The sequence below is a fragment of the Cynocephalus volans genome, chromosome 17, assembly GCF_027409185.1.
Source record: "Cynocephalus volans isolate mCynVol1 chromosome 17, mCynVol1.pri, whole genome shotgun sequence".
Taxonomy (NCBI): Eukaryota; Metazoa; Chordata; class Mammalia; order Dermoptera; family Cynocephalidae; genus Cynocephalus; species Cynocephalus volans.
Window position 1 is genome coordinate 41,464,739 of NC_084476.1, and position 18,531 is coordinate 41,483,269.

Sequence of the window (18,531 nt, forward strand, 5' to 3'; positions counted from 1 at the left end):
ATGGCTGTGGCAGCCAGCACCTTCATACCAGGGCGCAACCCTCAGAACCGTCACTATATCCCGGGGTAAGACTTCTGCCGAGAGCACTCCCCTGCCTGCCTCTGGGAATAGGGGCAGAGGGATATAGGAATTGTGCCACCGACCTTTGGACCAAACGGACATACTGGTTTGGGAGGCCCAGGGCTGAGGCACCTATGACGTGGGATGGAAAGGAAAAAGCATGGAGCAGTGATAGCTGGGTCTGCTGTGAAGCTCTATGTTTGTTGTCTTCTCCATGGGAACAGGGTAACAGCAGAGGGGATAGATGGAAAGCCCAGGCAGAGAACTTACAAACGACTGCTCCCAATGTATACACAGTTGAGTCCAGAAAGATCAGGGCTTCAGAGGTCTCTGCTTCTGTCTCTCGGGATGGTGGGGCATGGGCTGGAGGTGAGGAAGTAAGTCCTGTGCTGCAGGTACACTGGACATTGCCCACTGCTCCGGTTCAGCATGGGCCAGACCTATGGGCAGGTGACCCGTCAACTACTTCGAGGCCCTCCTGGCCTAGCCTGGCCCCCTGCCCATCGCACACTTCTGCCTCCCATTCGGCCTCCAAGATCTCCTGATGTTCCCAGGGGGAGCCTACCTCTCAGGCGTGGGCAGGAAAGGCTCAGCTCCAGCGTGATCCCTGGGTACACAGGTTTGTACACAGGTACGAACAGGTTCCCCCATCCCAGAACATGTGTCCCAAACACTAACAGAAATCTTCCTTGCCCCCTGCCCACCCAGGTTTTGTACCCCAGGCACAATTCATCTTTGCTAAGAACTGCAGCCAGGTCTGGGCTGAGGCTCTGAATGATTTTACTCAGTGGCATGGGGGGCAAGGAAGTCAAGAGCTGCCAAAGGAGGCCAAGGGAGAAAAAGACATGGAGAAAGACCAAGAGCCAAAGATGGAGCTGGAGCTGGAGGTGACGATGCCAGAGATGGAGCAGCAGGCGGAGCAAGTGAGACCAAGAAGGCTGGTGGGGAGTGTGCGGGGTGGGGGCGGGGAGCTTTACTTTTATGTGCCCAGGGCTGGGGTGGCCATCAGTGCTGTGGCTGTGGGCACCGGGGATACGGGCCTGACTTCCAGCTCTGCCTCCCTGGGAGCTTGTGTGAGAGCACAGGGGCTGAGTCTGATAGCCTATTTTTCTCGTATCACCTTGCACAAGGCTTCTCCCTACTCCATGGATGACAGAGACCCTCGGAAGTTCTTCATGTCAGGTGAGAGGAGGTGGGTGATGACCAAAGGCACAGGGGGGCCCCCAGGATGTCTTGACTCAGTATCCCCATCCCCCCAGGCTTCACTGGCTATGTGCCCCGTGCCCGCTTCCTCTTTGGCTCCAGCTTTCCTGTGCTCACCAACCAGGCACTGCAGGAATTTGGGCAGAAGTACTCACAGGGCAGAGCTCAGAAGGATTTCAAACATCTCCCCCCACTACCCAGGACCTACCCTCAGCACCAGGGTCTTTTACCTAACTATGGGGGCTAGTGCCAGGTGAGAACAGCCCCAGAGTGAGGCCTTGGGGACTGAAGTGTTTGTGAGTGTGGGATGCGTGGGGGTGAATGGAGGGGTTGGAACTAATAGATGTGGGGGGATCTCAGATCATAAGGTTCAGCTTTGTCATGAAGCAGAAAAGGAAACTGAGGTAGCTCACAGTGGGCAGTTAGGACCAGATTTTGGAGGGCAGCTTGGAGGGTCTAGGCCACTGGCTGAGAATTAAATGGCTTTTCCATGCCCCTGGCTACAGTGACAGACTCTGTTGGCCACACAGGGTATAAGTTCCAGTTCGGCCACACATTTGGGTATCTTACCAATGATGCTCTGGGCCTCAGCACCTTCCAGAAGCACCTCCTGGTTGAGGTGCCTGGACTTCAAGTTCTCCCTTCCCTTTTCATCTTACCCCAGCCATCCTTTTGGAGGGAAAAATGGTGGGGGGCGGGGATAGGAACACAGAGAGAAAATGGCTTGGAGGCTGAGCACCTTTTTTATTAATAGGTGTAATAAATAAATAAATAAATACATACATACATAAACAGAAGCCTGGGCTCCTCCTTCCTCATCTGATGGCCAGGCACTGGCCACAGCCTATTTACAGCTGGGGGGCTTAGGGATCTGGCCCCAATACTGTCACCCATCCTCATCACCACCTGACATAGGGAACCCTGCAAATGGCCTTCTGGGCTACCTCCTTCCAAAGGAACTTGCTCATCTACACCCATGGAAGTGTTGGCCCAGATAGGCCAGGGAAATCCTGGCAGCCCAGTGCTGCATCCCTTCCCTCCTTTCCTGGGTGGAGGTTTAGATGAGGTCACTGGGACAGTTATGGGAGTAATTAATACTGAGCACAGGGAGCAGGTGCCAGCACAGGGATACGTGGACCCAGCTCTCAGTCTACTCGCTGTAGCCAAGCCAGAGGGCTTGGGACGGGCTCTCAGGCGCAGAGTCTGGGGGTTATGAGGGTCCCTGAGGCCACCAGCATGCACAGGGCCTCAGTTTTGGCTGCTTCCAGGGGATGGACTTGGAGTTGGGGTCAAAGTCACATAGGCCAGAGGCACCAGGCCAGTGTCAGGGCCACGGCTGCAGCGCAGCCAGTCTCCTCCGGCTGGCCCCAGCACCCGTAGGATATCTCCCTTGCGGAAGCTCAGCTGTCCAGGGCCTGTGGCCAGATGGTGGCACAGTGCCTGCACCTCACTGGAGAAACAACAAATGGAGATCAGAGAAACCCCATGAAAGGCCAAACCCAGCCCCTGCACTCCTCCTGTTTCCCTGGGCTCACCATGGAGGCTTGGAGGGCAGGGCTGGAGACTGTGGCTCCTGCAGGCTCTCCTTGGGCTCTGGCTCCCGGCGGGCACCCATCGTCTGTGCCACTAGTTGGAACATGGACTTGTCCAGGCTCAGCCAGTCTGAGGGGAGCCTAGGGGAGAGCATCTGGGCTCTGGCTCTGCCCATGCCTGGCTTAGGTCAGGCTCCCCCACTCCCTCTGTCCATACCATGGGCAGGCTCTCACCTGTTTGTGGACCGGGCCTCCCGCTGAACTTTTCGGGAACCAAAAAGATGTCCCCACTTGATGCCCCCAGGTGAAGGCTCTGAGGCCCCTTCCTCATTTTCCACTTGCAGGGCAGTGGGCCCTTCTCTCTCCCGACTGCGTCTCAGCTCAGCCAGCACAGAGTCAGGGGGGCTCCCCATCCAGAAGGGCCAGCCCCTCTCCCGGCCAAAGGCCTCCTCAGGGGCGGGGCAGGCCTCAGCCCCCTCCACTACTCCCTCTCGGGGGGGTGGAGCCTGGGGAGGCCCCCCGCTTCCTGCCCCTTTCTTTTTCTCACTGCCGCTGCCACTGCTGCTGTTGCTGCTACCACGAGGGAACCTAGAACCCTCCGTGGAGCCATCAATGTAGACCTGGGAGCTCTGCATGAGCTGGTACCACCAGCCAGCCTGCCTGCCTCGGGCCCACCTGCCACTCCCTGAGCCTCCAGCTGCCTCTGCCACCTCTTCTGTCTCCTCCTCTTCCTCTTCTCCACCTTCTGGGGCACCCACACCCTTTACCCGCTCCCCATGGGCTGCCCTGTCCATGTCTCCAGGGCCCTCCTGGCCCCGGGCACGGGCCAACTGCAGTGTGGAGTGGGCAGACAGCAGCAGGTCCTGGGACACCCGCAGCAGTTCCTTGTGCTGCCGCTGCTGCTGCCCACTCTGCAGCAGCCGGTGCTGGAACAGCAGGTCGAGGCTGAAGGGCAGCAGGGCCAGGGGCTGTAGCAGCAGCAGCAGCTCCTCAAAGAGGCCAGGGCACACGGTATGGGCTGCACTCAGGAAGCCCCAGGGCTGGTAGTGGGTCTGGATGATATCTAGAAAAGAGAGAGGAACTGATCCACACGGAGGAGCAAAGCCTGTCCTAAGTGTGACTCTGAAAGACAACCTGGGCAAAGCCACTGCATACTGCTGCAACTTCAATGTACACGATGCCTCCTGCAGCTGTGCAGTGCATAAACTCCACAACCCTAAGTGGTGGCCCTGAGAGTTGAGAGGAGAGAGGTGCTGGGGTTCCTGGCCACCCTGACTTCCAGACTGCCTGAGTATCCTGCTGAGTCAAAGGCTCTAACCCAAGCAGAAGCTGGGGAATGACTTGGGTGAAAGCCAAAGCTCTGAAGATGAAGGCTGGTGTGCCCCCTTTCCCCATCTCTAGCATCTGAAAAGACAGTTATTCCTCTCTCTTCTGAGCCTATATTGAGTTTGCACGACAGAGCAGGATTCTGGGCATTACCTTCATGGTTATAGAGGTGATTAAACCAGAACTCCAGGGACCGGATGCTGTAGGGAGACAGGTGGAGAGTTGAGTCTCGTGTGGATATAGCCAGATAACAAGGTGCAAAGAGACAGATACAGGAGGTCAGATACAGGGAGGAGGTATAGGTGAACATCTCCCTTCCACGGCAGGGATGATGCCTGGTTCATTTCATGTAATATAATTCTGGAAAGTCAGTGGGGATGTGGGGAAGGGAGTGAACAAGTGATTTACAAGCCAATCACTTCCTCCTAGAATGGAGTCAGCTTGCATAAGAACCAAGGAGTCAGGGCAGCTACTGAGCGACAGTACAGGCAGCTCAGGGCCAAAGATGACCTGGGCCCATCCTTGAGAAAGAATACTATGACATGGGTCCCAAGGTGGACTTAGGATCATGCAGGATTTGGAAGCAGTGCTGGAATTGAGAGGATTAGGGTTTGCACGATCCAGAGAAACTGAGAAACCCAATTCATTTCCAAATAAGCCAGATTATGCGTTTGTAAAAGCGGAACACCATGTTGGTGGTCAGTGTCAGAGGGTCATGGGTGCAGCAGGAAGTTAGTGATGTGCTGAGAGGCTGTGGTTAGGTGTGGAGAAAGTGTGCCTGGGCCCTGGCCTCAGACCCTGCACATCCACCCTTCTGTCTCGAGGGAGTCGGTTCCTCAGAGGAGGCAGGGCCTGTGTGGGGGCTGGCTGTTTAGGACATCTTGCTGCTCCACACACTCACTTGAGCAGGCCAAGGATAAAGGCGTTGAAGCGCATCGTGTGACTGGTGAGCTCTGGGAACTGGCTGACTTTGTTGTAGAGGCCATGCAGGACCTTGGTGGATGGGCCTGGGAGGAAGTCAGGGTTTGAGGTCACATGACCAATTTCTGGAACACTGAATTCAGCCCGCAGTCCCCATCTTGCCACCCATCACTTACCTAGCTGTGTGGAAGCCTCAACCACACTCCACGGCATGTTTTTACGTTGCCCGATGATGACGTCTAGTACAAAGGCCTTGAGCCCGTCTTCTAGCACTGCCCGGACCGCAGGGCACAAGTACTTCAGAACCAGGTGGCCTACATTAGGGCTCACAGAACTGTTTCCCAGCTTTGCCTGCAGATACAATCGGGAAATACAGGAAATAATTTGTAGCCTGATGTTGGTCCTCTCTTAGTCGGCCTTCACGGCTCCCCTCTTGCCATCCCCATCCTGAAGTACCCAACTCTGGTTCTAAATGCAAGAGAGCAAGGGAAGGTGGCAGCGCAAAGTAGGTGAGGGTCTGTAGGGCAGAGCGCAGCTTTCCACGTTTTCTTGCCTACCTTCACCCCAGGATCCCGGCTTGTGCCAAAATGGGCCACGATGAGGTCCACAGCAGTGTTAACTGCTTTTACCAGCCCTGCAAGGAAGAATTTGATGTGACAGGTCCCAGAGCAAGTCCCTAGCCAACTCGGCTGGGGCTGAACCTTCAGTGGGAATAGGGAAGGGCTCCCACACTTCCTCTGTCTCTGCACCTGTGCACGGGTCTTGTCAAGATATGCAGGCCTGGCCCTTTTCTCTTTCTGCCCAGTTCTCAAACCCTTCCTGTCTTTACCTCCCATCCTGGAACCACCTCAATGACACCACTGTCAAGACCCTCAACGTCCTCACTTCCTAGCCCTCTTATTCCAACCCAGATCAATCCAATTATCAGTCTTCTCCACTCTGAGAAACCAGGCCACTGGCTGCTGTTGGAGAAAATCCTGGTCCCGCACACCAGTGCCAGATAAGGATGATTCTTTGCTACGTTCCTCGTCAGCACCCTCTGCCACACCCTCAAGTTTATCTCAGGCCGTTGGTTCTACTCCACACAGAGAACATGGCCATGAATTCCTCAACTTCTCTTCCCCTCCAAAACACGTAACTGGGTTGTATCTATACCCCTTCGTCCTGCCTCACTCCCTTCTCATCCTGAAGGAAGGTGGTTGTTCCTCTTCTCACCCAAGGCCCTCCTCTCCCTAAGCTTTGTGGGGAACTTAGCTTCACCTTTCTCCCTTTTCACAGGCTGCTTTCCTTCAGCCTGCCACTAAGCTCAATCCTTTCCCCACCACCTCGCTGAAACTGCTCTCTCGTGTTCAGTGGTTGCTTATTTGCTAAATAGAGTGGTTCTTATCAATCCTCATCCTACTTGATGTCACCAGCATGTTTACCCAAGCTGCCAGGCCCAACCGTACCTTCAGCTACCCCTCCTAGAGCACTGAGGCATTTATTACACGGCGGTCTCCCTTGCCACACTCGGCTCACTGAGGGAAGGGACTGAAGCCTCTGATGAACGAGCCTGTGCGCGCACAACTCCCACCCACAGTATCAGACTTCTTCCTCTTGCCCCGATGCCTGTGCTCTCCAACTCCTTCCCAGCACTGGGAGTGTGAAGGCAGGGAAGTGTTGTGAAGGGCCAGACAAGAGGGCAATAGGCACAGGTAGTGACAGCAGACTCCCTGGTCTGAGCTGGGGGTTATACATACCTTTCTTCTGAAGCAGGTCAATGGAAATAGCCTCTGAATTGCCATCTGGGGACAGACAAAACTCAGCTGGAGGCTTCTCAGTCAAGGAAAAGGGATCTTGGAAGTCAGGGAAGGTCAGTGGTAATGGCTTCACTACTTGACCTGGAGAAGAAGAGACAAATCAATCCAGAGCACCTCTCCTTCCAAGAGTTCCAGTTCAGTTCAGTGCCTCATACCCTCTGAGACATGTTCCTTTGGGACTGACCCTTCTCTAGCCCTTCCCAGCCATGGCAGAACCTGCCCACCCTGGGCGTACTGGGGACCTTGCCCACACACCATTCAGCCGGCAGTTCAGATGGCCAGCAGCACTGAGGGAGCCGGGGAACTCAAAGATGGGGTTCCTTCGGGCCAGCCGAGTTTCCTGTGGCCTTCGGTCTAGGCTCCCTGACAAACCAGATGGCCCTAGTGGGTTCTTCCTCCTGTATTCCCGCCACTTGAGGGCTTGAGGGGATAGATGGTTGGCTGGAAACAGAGCAGATCAGCAGAAGAAACAAGCAAGAGTTAATAGAAGACAGCATTTCATATCCACCTGATGGGTTCATGTAAAACACTAGGTTGGGAGTATGTGGTATTATCCACAGGTGCTGGGGAAGGAGATGCAAATATTTTAACCTTTGACCCCAGACTAGGGTATAAGAAACCATTCAACCATTTGGGTGGGGTGGGGGAGGGTGGTGGCGGCAAAGCTCATACCATTACTGGGCCTGGAGGTTATGCTGCTCTCACCACCTCCCCGGGCCAGGCTCTCTGGTCGGCTGAAGCCAGATCTCCAGGAGCCCAGAGGAGGCAAGCTTCCTGTTCCATGGAGCCGGTACTCAGCCAAAGTTGGTGTCTTCTGATCCTCCTTCTGTGGCTGCTGGGAGGTGGCAGGCTGGACAGCAGGAGGACAGGAGTGGCTCCATGGGGGTAGACTCTCTGTGGCTGTGGCCTGCTCTGGGGGAGGGGTGCATGAAGTGGAGGCAGAAGAATCAGTGCTGGGCCCAAAGGAGCCAGCACTCCGGATGGGGGAGTAGCTGCCCAGGGGTGATGGCCGTGAGGTCTCTGGTTCAGGTCCAGCTTTCCTGGTGCCTTTGCCAGTGGCTCGGGGGGTGGATGCCTGTGGCTCCCCCGAGGGAGCTGGGGCCAGGACTTGAGCAACGGGGGCAGCCAGTGGGGCAGGCTGCTGTGTACGGCTGCAGCCTGACAGGCTGTAGAGCTGGGAAAGGCTGTGGAGGGCCCGGGCCTTGGCCAGCTGCCTGGGGAAGTGGTGCTGGAACACGAAGGGCTGGATGGGCAGTGTGGTTGGCCTCTGCTCCTTGCTGTAGCGAAGGACTGGTCGGTTCTCAGCACCACCCCCTGTAGTGAAAGGGATGGAGAAGGAATCAGATGGACAGACATTGAAACCCAATGAAAGGAAACGCAGAAGCAGAGAGAGGAGATGCTGCGCACCAGGGGAAGGGGAAGTATGGGAGAGCCCTGGGTTGTAGGAATGGAAAGAGGTGGGAGTAATCCAAGTCTGCGGGATGTGTCACCACCGTCCCCTTCTTCTGTAAAATTTCCCTATTGTTTTTATGATACTGGACTGTCTTGTACCTCTTTGCTGTTCAGTCCCTCTTCATTTTCTTGACTCCAAAGGTGGGTGTATCTTGAGGCTCAATTCTCAGATATCACTTTACACTTTCTCCCTTAACAGCTTAAGTTCAGACTTTCATGCAGATGGCTCCCAAACCTACCGCTTTAGCCCTGACCTTCCTCTTGATCTCTAGATCATTCTGCTTTAGGGCTCTGCTTTCACTTTAAATTTGCTATTTTAAAATAGCTCATTCATCACCTTTCTCCTTTTTTCCTGATGGCTTCCATTTCTGTCAATAGCAGAACTACCATTTTCTTTGTTTCTAAGGCCTAAAGACTTGGAGTCAGAGTCACAGATTTTCAGTGTCAAAACATTATTAACTTAAAGCTTTCTCTCATCATCCGGTGTCCACCCACGCCAGCACATTTCATTCTTGAGCAAATCTAACCATGAAAAAAAATTCCTCCACTTGCAATGAGAACTAGCCTTCCTGCTATCCCTTTCCATCCCCACTCCCACTCCATCATGATCCTGTCACTGGAACCTCAGGGTCCACATCTGCTCCCTCTGCACAGAGGTGTGCTCCACAAGGCTGGGTCTTTCCTGTTCTTTTAGCCAAGCTTCAGGTCAATACCACTCAAAACATGGGGCTCAGAACTGAACAGAAAACTGTAGGACACTACACAGTGGGCCAATGTGTACTGCAGTCTGATGAACACTGCGCGTACTGTAAGCATCTGAATGAACACAAGGGGGCACTATAAGCATTCACTCGGCCTAAAACCCAGGCTGTGGCTCACTGCTGGGTGGCTCAACAACTCTGAGGCATGAATTATTCTTATTTGACAGATCAGGACATTTGAAATTTAGAGAGTTTAAGTCATCTACTCAAGGTCACACAACTAGGAAGTGGAGGAGCTAGAATTCTACCTAAGCCAGAGTCTGACTTTGGGGCCAATGTTTGAGGCCAGTATCACATGACACTACACATGAAATGGTATCAGGCGATTTCCTATCCCCTCATCTTTTCTTACATCAGTGAGTCGGAAGGGATGGGGACCACACCGCATTAAGGAAGCGGTTCAGAGTCACTCCCAGAATACATTTTCAAACTATACCCTCCCGCCATCAGCAGTGAGTGCTCAAAGAGCAACCTTTGTCATTGCTTGCTCGATATGCTCCAGCCATACCTCCCTCTGTCCTTAAACATGACAAGTTCATTAACATCTTGAGGCCTTTTGCACGTGCTGTTCCTTCTGCGTGAAATCTTATCATTCAGGCATCAGCTCAAACCTCACCCCTCAGTAGGCCCTTCTCTGAAAACCCCAGCCTCTCCAGCAAGTTGCTCTTTATCCCATTACCCTGTTTCATTTTCCTTTTAGCATTTTTCACTATCAGAAGTTATCTTTTTTATGTGTTTATTGCCTATTAATCCTCATAAGAGCTCCAGAAAAGTAGGGATTTTATATTGTTCATGGCTGTATCCCGTGCCTAGAACAGAGCCTGGTAGGTAGTAGGTACTGAATAAAGGTTTCTTAAGTGACTGAATCCCCATTGTCACTCTTGACTCAGGCCAGTCTTACTGGCATCCAGAAACTTCTTACATAAGTCAGCTAGATTCCTGTAATACCAACTTTATTTCCTGTAGTTTTTTTTTTTTTTTTTTTTTTAAGATGACCGGTAAGGGGATCTTAACCCTTGACTTGGTGTTGTCAGCACCACGCTCAGCCAGTAAGCGATCCGGCCATCCCTATATAGGATCCGAACGCAGGGCCTTGGTGTTATCAGCACCACACTCTCCCAAGTGAGCCACGGGCTGGCCCTATCTCCTGTAGTTCTTATTGCCCACAGAATAAAGTCTTATCTTTTCAATCAGGTAGGTGCCCACACCTGCCACAAATTAGGCTGCTCTCCCCTCAAGCTTCCATACCTGTCATCCTCATTGACTCTGCTCTTCCCACTGGGAATGTCTTCTTTCCAGTTATTTAAATATGAATAGTTAAGGCTGAGCTGACCATGGCTATTAGATTAGGTCCTCCCAACTATGGCTTTGTTATACTCCCTACATAAAGTATGTCTGAATTACTTGACTCCTACTCTTTTTTAAATCCTAAGTTCCCAGGATATGGTTTGAGGCAGAGGAATGAGATCAGGTAAGAAGGGGGGCCCACTGTGGGGAGTGGGTCTTAGTTCTACCCTCAGGGAATATAGAGAACAAGTTTTCTTACTTTTCTATGTGACAGCCTGTAAGAAAATTGGACACAGTAACCACATTCACCTGAGTCTACTCTTCTAGGTGAAACAGTCCCAGTCCCCTAGTTCCTTCTTAAAATGTAGTGGCCAGAAATCAGTGGAATACCATGAGTGCTCACTGGTTCAGAGAAGCGGGGGGACTATCAACTCATCCCTTTTGGAGTCTATGAATGAATCATCATTTTAACTTTTTGGAAGCCCTTCTGAACTGCTGACTCATTCTGAGTTTGCAATGAATTAAATATCCCAAATGAACTCAAGTACAGCTTACATATCAAACTTTACATTGGTCCCTGCTTTATTAGTTTTGTTCTTTCTAGATTTGTTAAGATCCTTTTGAATCTTTATTCAGCTACTGAGGATCTCAAAGAGACTTCCCAGCATTTTATTTATTTATTTATTGCCTTTGCACCACTTTTTTTTTTTTTTTTAAAGATGACCGGCAAGGGGATCTTAACCCTTGACTTGGTGTTGTCAGCACCACGCTCTCCCAAGTGAGCTAACCGGCCATCTCTATATAGGGATCCGAACCCGTGGCCTTGGTGTTATCAGCACCACACTCTGCTGAGTGAACCATGGGCTGGCCCTTGCACTACTCGTTTTTAATAGCGCAAATTTGAAAACATTAACAGATTATTTTGAATAAATAAATTAGGGTACAATCACATAGTGGATTACAATATACCAGTAAAAGGGAATGAACTAGAGCTATAGCAATTAGAATGTAGATGAATCTTAAAAACAAAATGTATAGCCTTCTCAGCGTCTTACTGTCATTCCCAGATTGGATCAAACAGTCTCTTCTTTTCATAAATTCGATGACTTGTCATTCATTTTTTGATTAAAAAAGTTGTACAGTCATCCCTCAGTATCCATGGGGGATTGATTCCAGGACCTCCCCCTCCCCCATCGATACCAAAATCCTCGGATGCTGCTTAAGTCTGTTATATAAAATAGTGCGGTGTTTTTCATATAACCTATGCATGCCATCGCATATACTTTAAATCATCTCTAGATTACTTATAATACCTAATACAGTGTAAATGTTATGTCAGTAGCTGTTATACTGTATTGCATTTTTATTTTATTTATATTTTTGCGAATATTTTCAATCAGCGGTTGGCTGAATCTGTGGATGTGGAACCCGGAGATACAGAGGGCCGACTCTACAGAACCCAGAGAAGAGCCCTGTGGTAGGTCACTGGAGCTTTGTGGAACAGAGAAGCATCTTGATATGGAAAGTCTTTATCTGATAGAAAAAAAACTTTTATGCCTCTCCTTCCATCTCTGACCAGGATTTTTCTTGCCCTCAGAACACCAGCCACAGCATCCCACCATATACTCCCACCAAACACTGCAGTCTAAGAAGGGAGTGGGTTCCAAAGGGCTCTGGCCAATCTTCCCTAGAGATCTCCCTTCTATCCCCTCCCCCAAGGGCAGCTCCTCCGTGTATATTTAGGAGTGTGAAGTCTTCTCATGGACTGTGATCTGTCTAAAAGCACAGACAATACTGTTTATGGTTTTTTAACCCCTTTCCTTTGAGAAGCCAACAGACCCAACCTAACGCTATGGCACAGCTGTGGGGGAATCTGATGCCCTTGCTTTGCCTCCACACCCTCTGCGATCTGGCTTCTGACCTCACTACTCCCAAATGCTGCTTTCAGATTCTTCAGCCTTACCTTCGGTGATTTCTCTTTAGAACTCATTTGGTTGAAATCTTTTTTGAAACTTTCTCCTTTGGTTCCTGTAACTTCATTTTCTCCTGGCTTTTCTTCTATTTTTCTGGCTAATTCTTCTCAGCCTCTTTTGAGGGTTGCTCTGCTCACCCCTTACATCATAGTATCCCCAGGGCTCTATCCTTGTTCCCTTTATAACTGCACACATTCTGCCTGGATGCTCTCCACTCACATAGCTTCAACTACCACTTTTATTCCAAGGATTTTCTAATCTACATGGTTGTTTCTCCTGACTTCCAGGGAGACAGCCCTTCCAGTCCATCTTCCACCCAAGCCACCAATGATCTTTCTAAAATGCAAAACATGTCACTAAGCAAACAAAAAACCAAAGCAAAAAAATACGACTTTCCTTCAATTGCTGCATCCCCATCCCACTATAGCTATATCAAATTATTTGCAGTTCCTGGAAAGCATCAAGCTATTCTTTACTTTTGTGGTTTTGTATGGACTATTTTATGAGCCTAGAACATTCTTTGTACAAGTCTCCACAAAGCCTAATCATCTTTCTAGACTGGCCTTAAACGTAAACTGCATTAGCAGTCCTTCCCTGACATTTCAGTCTGTTTAGATAGCCCTCTCATTGACCAGTACCATACTCGGCCATCTCTGCATTTTAATGATCTGTTTCCTATTCTGTTTCCATCCTTAGATGGAATTCCTTGAGGCCAGCACCATTTTAACATAGGGCCTGGTATAAAATAATTACTTAAACTGTAATAAAATAAATAGGGAACAAGCTGGTCATTTGGAGCTTAAAGGTCAAGAGTCAGGTCTCAGACTGTTTGGAGGGTTGCTAGAAGAATCACTGATTAAAGAATAAACTTCACTGACACCCAGTGTGGTTTTCCTGTCGGACTTATCCCTTGGTTGTCCCTTAAGCACTGCAAATTCATATATATCCAAAACTGAACTCAGGCCTTGTCCCTCTTCCAGTAAATCTGTCTCTGCGGCTACAGTCCCTATCCATGGTATCATCATCTTTCCAGTCATCCAGGTTCAGAATCACAACCTTCTGAGTACTTCATTTTCCAATATGTCAGTCTCTAAATCCTGTTGATTTTATCTCCTCAGTGTATTTTCTAATTCTCTATTTTCCTCCCCCTACCCCATCCCTATGTAACTGTAGGCCATGCCCTGGACTGGAAAGATAATAGATCCAGGCTGAGCAATCTCTAGTGGTATGGATGGGATGGCTGGCAGAGACTTATCACCAAGGAAGCCATGCATAGATCCTGGTATTCTCCAGCCTCTCGGTTCCTTACCGTCAGCTCTAGCTCTTGCATCCCTCTGGATATGGCTGTTGGCTGGGCTCCCTGGGAGAGCAGGACCTGGATCCATCAGCTGGGCCAGGGGGCCTTGCCCTGAAGCTCTGAGGCCAGCAGGTGGAATCTCACTGGACTGGGGGCCCTGACAGACCTGGGTAGACCAGGGCTCTGGGGCAAGTAGGTCCATGCCTGGCCCCAAGGGCATCGGTGGTAGGCTATGGCTACAGCGAGTGCCTTCATCCAGTGGGCCCACCCTATCTTGTTGGGCTTCTTGGATGGGTGAGAACTCCTGAGAGGAGTCCCCAATGCTCAACCGAAGTGGAGGGGAGCCAGAGCCTGCAGCTTTCTTCCGGCCCTTGGCCAGCTCAGCAAAGGAAGTGACCCTCCTGGGTGGGGAGCTAGGCCCAGCCAGGACTGCAGGGCCCTCACTCAACCGTACTGGGCAACTCAACATGCGTTCCAGTGAGCCCAGGCGGACAGGAGGGCTGTGTTCGAGGCTGCGATCATAACTGCGAGAGCGCTGACGTCCAGTGCTGAGGTTGGGGGGTGAAGTATTCGTGTACACTTGACCCTCAAGCACAGTGGGGCCCATGGCAGATGCTGTTTCTGCAGAGGAACCCACTGCTTCTTGTTCCTCTGGCTGGATTTCTGGCTTCTGGAATAGGTAATACTCAGAGGGCTGGCTGGCGCCCTGGTCTGGGCCAGGGCCTGGTGGGGGACTTATCTTGGTTTGTTCCTCAGAGCAGCTGGTGATAGAAGAGCCAGCCGGGCTTGGGGATGACTGGGAAGACAGGTCACAGGTGACAAGTTTATAGTAATTTTGTGTGGCCACAACTAGACGGGCCTGGCTCTGGAAGCAGGCTGTGAGGTCTGCCACAGCAGGGCAGGGCTCACAGTGTGGGTGGTAGGAGTTGCAGTTGGCATCGAGCTCAGGAGACGAGGCATGAGGACAACCACAGCCCCCTTCCCTTCCTCCACTTTCAGGGTGGTGGGACTCACAAGACATTTTAGACTCAGCTGGGGAGGGCTGCAGATCCAGGTAGAAGGCGCCAGGGTCAGAGTGACTGCAGAAGGAAGAGTCGCTGCAGGACGGTGGGGCAGAGTTGAGATTGGCACGGGAGTTGCCATGCATCTTGTTATAGAGGGTGCTGAAGGTGACCAGCACACCATCGGAACTATTGCAGGAGGAGTCACTCACATAGCCCATGGACTGGTCAGCTGCCTCGGACTGGCTAGATGTGCTGCTGCAGCGACAGTGCTGGGCTCCTGTGCCTGAGCATCCAGGGTTCCTTGGGGATTCATCTGAACTGAGCTTCCATTCCTGGTCAAAGGAAAAGCCAGAGGTATCACTGGCTCCACCCCCACTGCCACTCCCACCAGGTCCCCCACACTCATCCAGCTCCATGGTCTCTGCTTCCAGCTCTGGCTGGCAGCAGTGGCTAGTGCTGCACTGCTGGGCATCCGAGGTCATCACTGGCTCCTGTTCCTGCCCCTCCACCACTCCAGCCCGACTGCGTGTTGCCCCCCATGACCTGCCCACTCCGAGGCCGGATGGTGGCAGCTGGAAAGAGGACAGATGGAAAGTGGGCTGGCCAGTGCCATGCAGGTGGAAAGACTTCTGGGTGGCACTGTCACCAATGCTGTCATCATACAGATCACCAAGTCCTGGCTCACCCACACCCTCCTGCAGCAAGAAGGGATTGTGCCGTTTGGGGGCCCCGGAGCCTCTTCCATCCCGACCCCTAGTCTTGGTGCTGTCTGCAGACCGCGTGGATCCCCCTGGAGCAGAGTGCAGACTGTTGTACAGCAGGGAGTCGGCTTGTCCTAGGTCTTGATCAGGCTGGGTGATGCCCAGCTCAGGTGGGCAGAAGGGATTGGGTCTTGTGCTCCCACTACCTCCACTTGCCCCTCCACAGCACTGCCTGTCTGGGACTTGACAGTGTACCAGGGGGATGTGGTGGACGATGAGGGTTTCTCCAGTCAGCTTTGGGGGACTATCCATTCTGGAAAGTTCGAATAAGGGCATCAACAGCACCAGACACTGCCCCCGGAGCACAGTGGGGCAGAACACATTTCATCAGGAGAGCTTGGCACCTGGAGAGAGAAGGAAACAAAGGGAACCTAATGTCACCTCCCTGGCAGTCAGGGACACGCTCTTCCCCAATTATTTTCAGATGGAAAAGAGCCTAAGAGGAGAAGAGGCTCTGAGTGAAGATGGAGCTCTGATAGCACAGCCGGACAGGATGGGAGGTGGTGGGATCCCACCACACTTTCTATATTATACAGGTCCAGCTCCTGAGGTCGCCCTTTATTTTAAGGTCACCATGCATCCAATTGTGACAAAAGGTGAGGGCCCTTTTAATGGCACATATGAAGGTCTGAGGATCTCAGGAACACCTTCCTTTTCTCTTTCAAGGGCTCTGTCCTTAGCAGCAAACAAGACTAGTCCTGAGCACAAAAGAAGTAGTAATAGTGACATAACTAAAAAAAACCATCTAGGATATCTGAAAGGGTACCAGGCACTGAGAGGATGCAGAGATGCCTTAGACACAGCTACAGCATGCAAGTTTACAGACAAGGAGAAAATCATGAATCGTACTCACAGCAATAAGCTGTGTAATTTTGCAAGAAACAATAAAAATACCAGGTGACTGCTACCTTGGACCCCTTTTTCCACCTATGAGTCCCAGAATACTTGTTCCTCTCTGATGACTGTGGGTTAAGTATTCCTATTACCCTCACTACTATACTGGATCATCCTGAATGTAGAGACTGAGTTGGGTGTTAGGGTGACTACAAGTATGGCTGATGTCAATCTTTTCCTCCTCAGTGGGAGTGGGGTCTACAGCTGGCCGGTACAGGGATCAAACCCTGGACCTTGGTGTTATCAGCACGATGCTCTAACCAACTGAGCTAACCAGCCAGTCCCTATTTTTATCTCTTTTGATTCACTCTAACCATCATCACATGAGGTCGGCAAACATTAGAGGCATAATACATCCTTTTTTCCCTTTATTTTGTTTTATTTATTTATTTTTTTAAAGTAAACTCTGCTAAATTTAACACATTCTTAATATTTGTCAGGTTCAGGGTACAGACCTCCTGAAGTGCCCAAATTCTTCCCAGTTTTAGCCTAGAACTTTCACTACTGGGATCTCCTAGAAAGTCTTCTCTTCCATTTTACCTCTGATAGGCTAAAGTAAATTCTCTCTTGTTCAAAGTCTCCTGGCCCCAGGGACACCAGAACCCATTCTGAGCTTCTCTGGTCTCTTGGCTGCACTGTGGCATGGGGGCCTCCTCAAGTTCTTCCAAGTACAGGTCCCAACAGTCTTCACTCCCTCAGACTCCTCGCATCTAATTTCTCCAAATTCATTCATTTCTCTCCCTTCCCTTTTTATTCCTATTGTTTTCCTTCCACCCATCCCGAGTCTAAATCCCCCACTGCCTTTCTCTTATTCATCACTTAACTGAATCCTCAGATACCACCAATATCTTAAAATTTAACTCATTTAGACTCTAGGGTGACAACTCTTCATGTGGAGTACTGTGAGGAGCTATGCAAGTTACATATGCTCTAGGACACAAACAGGCAATACATGAAAGAAAAAATTCAAATGGCTAATAAATATATGTGTGGAGCACAAGGTATTAAAATATAATTATTTGTGTTAAATTACATTACATTAAAATTAAGAAGCAAGTATTTACAATCTTTCTTCCTCTTCCCTTTTCTGAGAGAAAGGCTCCTTGGTGTGAAGATTGGAATAATGGGTAGAAATGTAGAAAGGCAGAAACTAAAGAGGCTAAATGAAGCTACAAGACTAAGGGTTATAAAGGAAAACAGGGGACACACTCAAGATAGTGAGAAGACAACCCACAGAATGGGAGAAAATTTGCAAATCATGTGAGGGTACTTCAAAAAGTTCATGGAAAAATGGAATTAAAAGATAATACGAATTCTTCCATAAACTTTTTGAAGACCCCTTGTATATCCAACAAGGGTCTCCTACCCAGAATATATAAAGAATTCTTACAACTCAACAATAAAGAGACATATAACACAATTAAAAACTGGGCAAAAAATCTAAATAGGTATTTCTCCAGGGAAGACATACAAGAGGCTAACCAGCACATGAAAAGATGCTCAATGCCATTAGTCACTAGAGAAACAAAACCCACAATGAGATACCACTTCATTCCCACGAGAACAGCTAAAATAAAAAATACAAATAATAACAAGTGTTTATGATGATGCAGAGAAACTGGGACCCCCACACATTGCTGGGGGGATTGTAAAATGGTATAGCCACTTTGGAAAACAATCTATCAGTTCCTAAAAATGTTAAACATAGAGTTACCACATGACCCAGAAATTCTGCTCCTAGGCATAAACACAAGAGACATGAAACATATGTTCACACAAAAGTTTGCATACAGATGTTCACTGCAGCATTATTCACAGTGGCCAAAAAAGTGGGAACAATCCAAATGTCCATCAACTGATGAACGGATAAAAAGGTGGCATATGCATGCAACGGAATATTATCTGGCAATAAAGGAATGAAGTACTGATACCTGCTGCCACGTAAACGAACCTTGAAAATATGATGCTCAACGAAAGAAGCCAGTCACAAAAGGCTTCTCTGCATGATGTATGATGCCATTTACATGAAACTTCCAGAATAGGCAAGTCCATAGAAATAGAAAATAGATTAGTAGTTGCCAAGGGCTAGGGGACTGGGGAATGGAGAGTGACTGCTTAATGGGTATTGGGAGGTTCTTTTTGGGGTGACAAAAAGGTTCTGAAATCAGACAGTAGTGATAGTTATACAAGTCTGTGAATATAATTAAATTATAGGATTTTATCATATATAAATTATGTGTCCATTTTATAAAAGAGTGAAA

At 50.0% G+C, this 18,531-nt stretch overlaps 2 protein-coding genes across 8 annotated transcripts in view; one reads left to right on the forward strand and one right to left on the reverse strand.

The window, feature by feature from the left end:
- On the forward strand, positions 1-1,497 carry CIMIP2B (ciliary microtubule inner protein 2B). Its single transcript, XM_063082307.1, has 5 exons — positions 1-65; positions 456-679; positions 769-974; positions 1,191-1,242; positions 1,388-1,497. Exons 1-5 carry the CDS (start codon positions 1-3, stop codon positions 1,495-1,497), a joined length of 657 nt encoding a protein of 218 aa, XP_062938377.1.
- A 490-nt stretch (positions 1,498-1,987) lies between these two features.
- RUSC2 (RUN and SH3 domain containing 2) overlaps positions 1,988-18,531 on the reverse strand; it is a 64,667-nt gene continuing 48,123 nt past the window's right edge. For 6 of the 7 annotated variants that reach the window (XM_063082300.1, XM_063082303.1, XM_063082301.1 and 3 more), the window contains 11 exons: positions 13,624-15,720; positions 7,514-8,155; positions 7,097-7,282; positions 6,782-6,922; positions 5,600-5,676; positions 5,219-5,393; positions 5,023-5,128; positions 4,275-4,321; positions 3,030-3,858; positions 2,799-2,936; positions 1,988-2,713 (listed from right to left, as the gene is read on the reverse strand). In XM_063082300.1, coding sequence (XP_062938370.1) covers positions 2,512-2,713; positions 2,799-2,936; positions 3,030-3,858; positions 4,275-4,321; positions 5,023-5,128; positions 5,219-5,393; positions 5,600-5,676; positions 6,782-6,922; positions 7,097-7,282; positions 7,514-8,155; positions 13,624-15,652 — 4,572 coding nt within the window. In that variant the 5' untranslated portion in view covers positions 15,653-15,720 and the 3' untranslated portion in view covers positions 1,988-2,511. The remainder of the gene's footprint in view (positions 2,714-2,798; positions 2,937-3,029; positions 3,859-4,274; positions 4,322-5,022; positions 5,129-5,218; positions 5,394-5,599; positions 5,677-6,781; positions 6,923-7,096; positions 7,283-7,513; positions 8,156-13,623; positions 15,721-18,531) is intronic. The other variant, XM_063082306.1, reaches the window with a different exon arrangement.